Here is a 10,356-nt window from a genome sequence, read left to right on the forward strand (position 1 = left end):
TGCTCCCGCATGAACAGTAAAATCGAAAAAAAATCGAAAAAAATTCAAAAAATTCCAATTTTTTTTGAGAGAAACATTGACAAAAGTTTTAAGTGCCTGCAAAAATTCATCATGAAATCACAATCCTGTAAGGCGTGGCAAAAAAAAACAAGGCTGTTCATGATTAAGGCGTGGCAAAAAAAAAAAACGAATTTTAGACCCTATGTATAGCATATCAATAATTTTCATTATTAAGCTGGATGGATCCGCCGGCACCCTAATCCCGGCCCTTCCAGTCGCCTCTCCCTCTACAGTCCCCACCATGCCATGGAGGACAAAGGCGGGAATGTGGCGGTGGTGGAGGAGCGTCACTGGAATTTGGATCACGCATTGGACACATCACAATGCTGGAAATCAGGTAACGTGGAGTGATTCTGATAGTGGAGCCAGTTTTCTTGTTGACCTGTGCCTTCTGATCCAACATAAACCACGCTATACATTGCAGTCTAAAATTCGTGACCACCAGGTGTTTGCGTTTATGTGCACAAGGCTTCTCATTTTTCTATTTGGCGACCCGTATACTTCCCAATCAAGGCGAAATCAAATAATGCCAGGAAATCCTAGATTCCAACTTAGAGTGAGTTTGTTTGTTTGTGTGTGTCTCTCTCTACAAAGCTTTTCGCTTTTTCTGTCCAATCTTATATGCTGCCATACAATTGTATAAATCTCATATCGAACAAATGTTTGATGATATCTATATTGTTATATAGCACACACATAACTTGCAATATACACAAAATCCTAGAGGCTCGCTAGGTTGTTACAAGAGACGGCGGTCAAATGACATAGTCAGCTAGTTCTACTATGGGTCGACCCCAAAACAACACGGGAAAAGAAAACCTACTAGAAAGTACTAGATTCTATACATCTGTACAGTCGTGGGAGTATGGGACCCACACCAACCTTGTCGCCGGCTGGCAGCTAGCCTGAGATGAGAGGGGAGGGGCCAACAGTGGAACAGAGCATTTGGGAACAGAGCAGAACGACGTGGTTACTTCTTCCCCCCCCAGTTGCACTTGCAGCGCGAAAATGAGAGGACGTCGCTTTCGGTGACTTCTTTCCTGAATCTTCAGGCAGTAGAGATAACAACTTGGACTTCACCTATATGTACAGCACAATTCCGTAGGTTTATAACATAGAAGAAAGAAATGTCATGTACTCCGGTGACCATAACGAAATGTTGGGGGTACCTTTTAGCTCTCTTTCCTCGTAGGGAACCACAGCTATCAAAATGGGTAGCTGTGTTCACCAAATTTGTAATACGTCTCTCCTGACCCAAATAGTAGTTTGTGTCTCCTGCAAAGTCTACACATAGTTAAACTGATGCCCAGATCACAGTCTGACACGAGATAATTCTGGTTAATACATGGAAACAGTACCTAAGATAGGAATACATCTATTTGGTCTGACAACTAGATTGCAGGTGATGATGAGATGGAAGAACTTAGTGATGAGAAGCGGGGTAATACCTATTCTTACATGACCGATACGGGAAATCTTGTTCCATTGAAAGCTCTCTTTCTTTTTCCAGCCTTCCGCCACCTCTGGATCACATTTTCTGATAATGAAAGATTCCAGCGAAGAGGGCAGACCAGGAAACGGGAGGCGACAGGGAACTACATCGAACTCCAGTCTCTTGAGAGAGGAAAACCGTTCAAGCCATAACATAATCTCTGGCTTCAATATCTCTAGGGACTCGAGGTATCTATTTTGTCTCATCCATTGTCGAGATATTGTGCCGCAGCCAACAGAGATAATCAAGTTTTTGGTGTTACACAATCTACTCAGTGGCTCCATATGCAACATGGAAGGGGTTTGGATCCAGAGCGAGTAGACCTTCAAGGAGATCTCAACCAATGAATGTCCATTCATTTCACCTGATTGTGCTGCCACCAGAAGTTGGCCGCAGTCTGTAATTTCTAGCCAACTGAGATATGAAAGAGCTCCAAGCCCACCCAAGGATGACAAGAAAATGCAGTTTGTGATAACCATCTCTCGCAGTGCTATGAGACTCCGGAACACCTCTGATGATGGAAGAGACTTCAACCTGGAGCAGTTGCACAAACTCAGTGAGGTAAGATTGGTCAGACCAACCACTGAATCCAGCAGAGGAAGTTGGAGGTCACCACACTGCACCATAGAGAGTTCCTTAAGCGTGCAAGGGAGTAGTCCACCATCAACCTTCTGCATCATTCTCAATGAGTTACAGCACCCAATACGAAATTCTGTAAGATCATTCACGCTCCCAAATGATAAAGGAGCATGGATTAGTTTTTTACAGTCAACAATCTTTAGGATCCGAAGAGTGCAGATATAGTGTTCGCGCATTAGAAAGCTCTCTGCCAACGTAGTCAAATTTGAACAATTGCTGATAATGACTGATACTAGCTTGGGTGGCATGGCCTCAGAACCAATGTTATCATGGTGGGCAACAATTCCCGGGAGGATGTCCAATCCAACATTACTTATTTCTAGCTGCATCAAAGTCAGAGGTAGAAGTGGTAGTTTCCTTAATCCCTGGCATCCTTCCACCACTAGGGTTTTCAGATTTTGAGGAAAAGAATCAGCAGATGATTGCCCAATCTGTTTCAATCCAGTAAGGTTTTGCAACTCGAGATGCTTGAGTAACTGTAGATTTCCAAGAGACGGGAGGTACACCCAATTTTTGCACTGTCTCAGCTCAAGTGACACCATATTGACCAGAGGGGGATCATGTATCCAAGATGGGAATCGGACACCACTATATCCTGCAATTTCAAGATTTTCAAGACGAGCATGTGGCTCAAGTTTATCAAGAACCAGGCTGTCTTCGATTGGAACATCATTAGTTTCAGATCAGTTAAGTGAAAGTGACCCAAGATAGGATTTCTCATTTAGCTTGGCCTCAATAACCTCTTCATGACTGCCAACATTCTCAAGGTTGCACATTTGTAGCTTGCAAAGGCTTGTCAAATTCTTTAATGAACTTATTCGGTAGCCTTCCACTGACTGAATTTTGAAGTTATACAACTCTTGCAGTGAAGTTAATCTGCCAACAGGAAACTCACCAAATCCATTACTACCATAGGACACATACCGCAGATGAAACAGGTTATCCATATTCTCCACTTGTTCTGACGCTGTACCTATTCTTTTCGCTGCAATAAGTACTTGTAAATGATAGAGCTTAGAAAGTCCATGTATTTTCTCAATCGTAGAGAAAGAGATATAACGAAGGTGCTTGTTAGCAACTTCTTTTGGGAAACAGAACTTGGTTACCCCTTTTAAGCTCAATAACCGTAAGCACTTAAGTTTTTCTATAACTTCCTCCAGTGCATATACATGACCAGTGCTGACATGATAAGAATCTTCCACGACGAGTGTACGCAAACTCTTAAAGCAGGAAATGGCCTTGATCTCCTCACATGATAACTTGCTGAAGTTTGCTATCCATAAGTGTCTAACTGTACACTTAAGATGCAGAAAACCACCGGATTCAAGTCTTAGGCATTCACCGGTAGAGACATTACATGCCAACTCATGCAATAAATCATGCACAACATAGTACTCTGTGCTGTATTTCTGGTAAGGATTTACTGTTGTTGGCACAAAAGTAAAGAATGACTTTCTTGCCAACTGCTGCAAAGTATCTTTCTCCCATGTCTTCTGGCCTTTTGGTCCCACCTTCAGTTTGCAGGATCAGTCCTGAACCCATCCACATTTTCACTATGTCTTCCTTCTTAAACTTCTGTCCTTTTGGAAATATGCTACAGTATCTAAAACAAAGCTGCAAGTGTTCAGGTAGATGATGGTTGCTCGATCGAAGAACAGTCGTGACGATAACATCTGTGCTTCCTTCTAAATGTTCTAATTGTCTCTCTAAGTTCTTCCAGTGCTCATCAGTTACATTGCTACGTAGATGGCCACCTGCAATCTTTGTAACCAAAGGACAGCCTCGAAACTCTTTTGCTATTTTTTCAGCAACTGACAAGAGATGTGCATAATCTTCCGGATTCAAACCACCAAATGCACACTTCTTGAAGAGCATAAAATTTTCATCTTCATTTAATCCATTTAAGTGCAAATAGTCCTTTCTACTTCTCATCACACCTGTAACCATATCTGCCACAGATCTCATTCGGGTTGTCAGCAGGATCTTGCTTCCTGTCTGGATACTCCGCAAAGGTGCCATTAAATTTTCCCATTCACTAATTTTGTTATCTTCCCAAACATCATCCAGAATAAGCAGAACTTTCTTACGGTCCAGTTTGTCTTTGAGAATTTGTTGCAATGCTTGCAAAGTATCAGCATTAGGCTTCTCTTTTGTAACTGCCTCCAAGATCTTTTTCATTACCCTTGTTGAACTGAAAACATTATCAGAAACATGTACCCACAAAACACAGTCAAAGTGTGCTGAACCTTTCAATTCTTCGCACACAATCTGAGCAAGGGTTGTCTTTCTCCAATTCCGATTATTGCAAAAACCGGTACCTGAATAACAGTATCTGGATCATCATGTACATTATCAGTCAACCACCTTATCACCTGGTTCTTCTCACTGTCACGACCAAATATCTCAATAGGCACCAAAGTGGAGCTAGTCTGGTATACACTTCTTTCAGCGTGATCTTGCAGGACAAGATTATCAACACGGCATAAAAGCTGAAGGAAACCACCCACATCTTTAGCAACACTTTCTAACTTCTCTATGGCCTCCCTCAGCTTCTCTACCATGTTTCCCTCAGGAGTCATCCTTGCAGCCTTGCCAACAATCTGTTCTTTGAAAAACTTTGTGAACGGATTACGCACCTGTCCTAGGCTGTGGGCTTCTGCCTCTTCTTTAAGCTTGTGGTAGTCCATCTCATCAAGTGCATCCTCAGCTTCCTCGACTGCATCGCGGAATCGCCAGAGCCACTCAGCCAGTCCATTGCTCTCCTCACTGATCTCCTGATGATCAACAACATCGTACACCGCTTGGATGTCCGTGAGCTTTTCTGACAGATTATTCTTGAGCTCCTCTAGATTGTTAGGCTTGTACCACTCACTGAGATAACCGAATGCCTTGTTCAGGATGAATGAGATGGCTGGGGTTGCAACCGACTTCCCTGCAAAGACTATTGCAGCAGTAGCAGCCATTGTTGTGGACAGGAGGTTTGGATCTCGCTCTCTGGACAGGAAGCAGGAAGGACAAGGAGGAGTCAGGACTAACACAACTAAAGAAAGATCTTTGCAGGCGACTTGTAGTCCTTGATACCACAATATAAACCTTCATTGACTTTAAGCATCGATTTTATAAAATGATATAGTTTTAAAATGCTAATAGAGCATATTATTTTCGGTGGAACATGGAGCTGGAGCGCAATCAAAATCCATTATTTTGACGTGGAGATTCCTTTAGAGAGTTGTGTTTGACTTTGGAATCGTTTACCGAAATCATTAATTTCCATGGAGGCACGTATTGTATTTGTTTAAGCCAAACCACAAGTTACGTGCAAGCACGTCATATATTAATAATAGTGACAAGAAACTTGATAACTATTACTAGTTTAGTTAAGTGAACATCGTGGATGCGCCTAATGCCAGTGGACATGTTTAATCGTGCAACTACAGTTATTTACTATTGATCAATCACTCACATGATCTGGTTCCAAGGTAGGGTCAACCGGTTCTGGCTACTGGTTTATGGCCCTTCTGCAGTTCTGCATCTAGTGCACATGGAACAACTGAAACCTGAATGCCTGAGTCTTTAGTTGCACCAAATTTCATCTCTTCCTCGCCTTGCTTTTTAGTTAAATCTTAGTCTTTTAGAGACATGTGAGTATTAACTGTGTTAGATATTACATTAGGACATAAATGGTTACAACACGTTCTTAATGTCATCGAGCCGTAGATGCCTCTTCTTTGCCAAAAGATAACTTGTAAAGTCTCCTTTTGGAACACCGAAATAAGGGACGTCGCACAGTATAGAATCTTGCAGAATTTCAAACATAGGAATAGTAGACATTTTGCGTACCTCAAATTAAGAGCCACGCTGTGTGAGGAGTGAATGGTGCACATTTGTTCCTGATGCGAGGCTGTACTGTACAAGTTGGAAATAAAAAAAAACTTGTGTGCTTGCAGCAACGAAAAGGAGGCGAAGAGCCCTGATCAGGTGCGTGTTGAATTGCGGAAATGCAGGGGAGGGGAAGCGCAGTCGATTTCTGAAGCAATTTACCCAGGTGAGAAGATGGGGGCATGAATCAAAACAAAAGTACTTTTTGCTCAAGCAAAAGGTGGCGGCACAATAGGAGCACTGGATGTTGATCAGCTAACAAGTGGCGGATGCTTTCCAGGCAGGGGTGGAAGATTCAGTGACAAGTAAGACCTGATTCTAGTGTTGCACTTAAAAAACTAAGCTGCATCAGTTTTAATATATAGCCATTTTGTTGTACATAGGTGAAAGTAAATCCTCTTCTCTTCCTTTCTAGGCAAAATTTCATCTAATCTGAAACAAATGTTATCCCTACAATATTTTCATGCTCGGCTGAAACAAATTTTAGTTTTGTTGGAATCATCTTTTGGCTGCTGTGGAAAACAGTGGACATGAACGATCGAAACAATTTCAGTATGTTGCAACGGAAACATCTGTCACAAATGGTCGAACCAATTTCCAGTTGTCATCGATGCGGATTCTTGAATTGGCTGCTTGATCAACTTCTTCTGTGTTAGAAACAAAATAGTTGTTTATAGTAGTTTCCCATATAAACAGCATTGCATGAAACTGTTTTCAGTTATCTTTCTACATCAGTTCATGGAGCTTGTCTGGGGCAAAAGAAAGATGTGGGCAGCATGCATTCAGTTATCGTTCACAAAATCGGGTACAGGACACTGAACCTGAAATTGCGGCGCATTTAGTTTGCTGTAGAATACTGAAATACTTTGCTCGGCTACAATACAAATTAGCCGTGTCAAATGTCGAGATTGCCCCCATTGAGATGAACAGTCACACAGCAGTTCTCCGATATATAAGAGCTCACACTGGCTGAACGAACAGTCACCATTCACCACTCACCACAGCAGTTCTCTTTCTCTTCTATTCTCATTGCCTGCCAGAGGAGGGAGATGGTGGTGAAGAAGAGAGCGGCGGCCATTGCCGCCCTGTGCATGCTCCTGCTCCTCATGCTGTCAAGGCCATCTCGTCAGCAGCTCCCGGATCACTCATGCGACTGCTACCGAAAGTGCTACTTAGAGTGCAAGAACGCCTTCCCGATGCTCTGCAAGGTCGTGTGTGGCGGCAGCTGCAATGACAACAAGGACCCTGTCGTCGCCTGCATGGTCGCCTGCTGCACCGACTCTGTCTGTGGCCTGCCACCAGCGCCATCCGGTAAGAGGACCTACCACCCTACTTTATGTGTCCGTCCGTAGAGGCACGTTGATGGAATATGTGTGCCCTTTTTGCTGTTATTTTGTTCTCATGATCTTGTGCTTGCACTGCCATTTTGCATATGCAGTTTGCGCTCCGGATTGTATCCATGCATGCAACAAGACGTGGGGTGGCCATGGTCCCAGCAAGGAACCTTAAAGATGGAAGATCGGTTGATCATGGGATCATACGATGTTGAGCGGCTGCACAAATGCAATAAAATGTATCTCACTTCGGTGCACTACTTGTGAGAAAGTTTGTGAATCTTATAACAAAGCCAGTTATCGAGGCATGTGGCAAATACCTGCTAATTTTGATGTGTCTTTGATTTTAGCTTCCCCTGTTCAGATTGCAAGAGCAAAATTATCTATCTTATTTTTGTGACAAGGAAGTGACATATGAGGTTCATGTAACAAGTAAAAGAATTCAAACATGAGCAAAGTCATCCAAGCTTTGTGTGAATCCCAACAAAGGGAAAATAATTTGAAATTCATCAGTCAGAACAGAACCAGACAAATTCATTGGTCAGACTCACAAAATAGGACATAAGCAGAAATTCGACTTAGGATTTCCCTTACTCATACAACATGGGACACAATCAAAAGAAAACAGTGAAAACGAGCGCATGCAAAATACAACACACCGTGTCCCTGCATTGTACATAGACTTTCAACAATGACGATAATCACACACACCCAAAACACTGAAGCACACACACCCGTGTATGAAAGAATTCAAGTTCAAACATTAGCCAACCACTGAAGCCTTCACCATATCTCAAAAAAAAAAGTAAAACTATCCCAGTAGTATTGCTATGCTACTGAATATATGCAAATTTTGTTAAGTAAATAAAAGTACATAGTTGCAAACAATTCATAAGAGATGCCATTCCATGCAGATACTTCACATCTCCAGGCACTTAAAATTGCAATTTGTCCCTTACTAGTACTAAACAGCAGGTAATTAAACATATATACAATAGTTTTTACTGATATGTGCCATGCATCCATATAAACAGTATTGTATGAAAACTGCATCAGGTTTTCTTTCTACATCAGCACAGGCAGCTTCATAAGGGGTTGTCTGGGCAAAAGAAAGATGATGAGCATCATGCAACTGTCTAATCAGGTTATTTTGGCATGAAATTCCATTCGAGTTACATTCGGCAACTTGTATCAAGCTGTATAGAGGTGATTAAGGGCCTGTTCGGCCTTCCGCCAGCTCCGCGGATCTGCGGAGCGCGTATATCCCAGCTCCACCTTTTCAGCCTGCAGCTCCGCCGGCTCCGCGAGCTGACTCGGGAGTGGAGGGATTCCGAACGCTCCCTAAATGTGCCATAACTTGCACACTGGTATATAAATCAGAACTGCATTCTGTTTTCTCTATATCAACACATGCAGCATTGCAGCTTTAAGGTGAGCAGCGAGAACGACTAGCACAATTGGGTACAGGTACATGACACTCCACCTTTGGATTACGGTCCTTTGATTTGCTGGAAAATAGTGAAATGCTATTGGTCCCATTACGAATTATCCGTGCCAATGTCGATATTGCCCTCGGACCTCCAATATATAAGGGCCCTCACTCTAGCTGAATGGCAGAGCCACCAACCCACCACACACCACAGGAGTTCTCTTCTCCCGTACGATTGTGAGGCCAAGGAGATGGAGGCGAAGAAGAGAGCGGCCGCTGTTGCCACCCTGTGCATGCTCCTCCTCCTCACGCTGCCAAAGCCATCCCATCAGCAGCTGTCCGAAGTCAAGTGCGAGTGCTACCGGAAGTGCTACCCTGGGTGCAACAACAGCACCCCTCCGTGGCTCTGCAAGGTGATGTGCGCCTGTAGCTGCCCCTTCTTCGACGACATCTCCGACCCCCTTCGCACCTGCTTGGACGCCTGCAACACGGACTCCATCTGTGACCTGCCAGCGCCGTTGACCGGTAAGACATGAATGATAGAATATGTTTTCTTTTCACACAAACTTTATTGGATGCGTTTGCTCTGTTTATGTATGAATTCTCATGTACATTGATTGAATGTGTGTTCTTTTCACAAAGCAAAAAGGAAACGTCTGTTCTGATGATCTTGGGCCATTTCACAGATTCTGAAGTTTGTGTAGACGAATGCTACAATGTGTGGGGCGCCCCTGGTCCCGATCCCGACGAGGAACATTGAAAAGCTAAAAGCCGGTCGAGCAGCTGTGATTGCTGCATATGATGTCGAGCAGCTGTGATCGCTGCATCAATAAATAAAATGTGTTTTGCTTCCTTGTAACACTTGTGAGAAAATTTGTGAATCTTAATATAAACATGGTTATCGATGCATGTGGAAAATCCCTGCTAATTTTGATTTTACCTTCCTCTGTCCAGATGACAACAACAAAATTCTTTATCTTCTTTTTGCGAGGATTAAGGAACATAAAAGCTTAACATTTAAATTATTCAAATATTAGAAAACTAATCCAAGCACTGCATGAATCTCAACGAAAGCAAAATAATTCAAAATTCACTGGTCAGAACCAGATAAACATTCACCCAAAATGGGACATAAGTACAAATCTGACGCAGAATACTCCCCACGTAGTACAGCACTGAACACAAAGGAAAAGGGGAAAAGATGAACACATGCATAACACAAGCAAACGATCAATTGAAATGTAGTAACTAATTGAAGCAAGCTATCAAGGCACATCTATATCTCAGAAACCGGAACGTAACTTTAGATACCTGCAGGGAAATCACATGGCGTCAGTCAAAGCAATTTGTACAAGGCATTCATGGAAAACCGTTGACATTATATCTGTAGACATTGTATGGCTCAAACAATAAGCACTAAGCACTAGCTAAACCATCTTGGAAATTGTGTGAAAAGCTCCCGCGTGAGATCACCTCAGAATTATATTAGAGAAAACCAACATTAGAAAAAGATTCGCCACATG

At 42.7% G+C, this 10,356-nt stretch overlaps 2 protein-coding genes and 1 pseudogene across 2 annotated transcripts; 2 read left to right on the top strand and 1 right to left on the bottom strand.

Moving 5' to 3' along the window:
- Positions 1–1,371: 1,371 nt before the first annotated feature.
- Positions 1,372–5,154, bottom strand: LOC119315559 (annotated as a pseudogene).
- A 1,884-nt stretch (positions 5,155–7,038) lies between these two features.
- LOC119319064 lies at positions 7,039–7,753 on the top strand. The gene is made up of 2 exons (XM_037593581.1): positions 7,039–7,381; positions 7,509–7,753. Exons 1-2 carry the CDS (start codon positions 7,120–7,122, stop codon positions 7,577–7,579), a joined length of 333 nt encoding a protein of 110 aa, XP_037449478.1. The 5' UTR covers positions 7,039–7,119; the 3' UTR covers positions 7,580–7,753.
- Positions 7,754–9,037: 1,284 nt separating this feature from the next.
- LOC119316234 lies at positions 9,038–9,740 on the top strand. Its single transcript, XM_037590543.1, has 2 exons — positions 9,038–9,358; positions 9,520–9,740. The coding sequence occupies exons 1-2, from the start codon at positions 9,085–9,087 to the stop codon at positions 9,591–9,593; spliced, it is 348 nt and encodes a 115-aa protein (XP_037446440.1). The 5' UTR covers positions 9,038–9,084; the 3' UTR covers positions 9,594–9,740.
- Positions 9,741–10,356: the final 616 nt, after the last annotated feature.

This window comes from Triticum dicoccoides, chromosome 6A (assembly GCF_002162155.2).
Source record: "Triticum dicoccoides isolate Atlit2015 ecotype Zavitan chromosome 6A, WEW_v2.0, whole genome shotgun sequence".
Taxonomy (NCBI): domain Eukaryota; kingdom Viridiplantae; phylum Streptophyta; class Magnoliopsida; order Poales; family Poaceae; genus Triticum; species Triticum dicoccoides.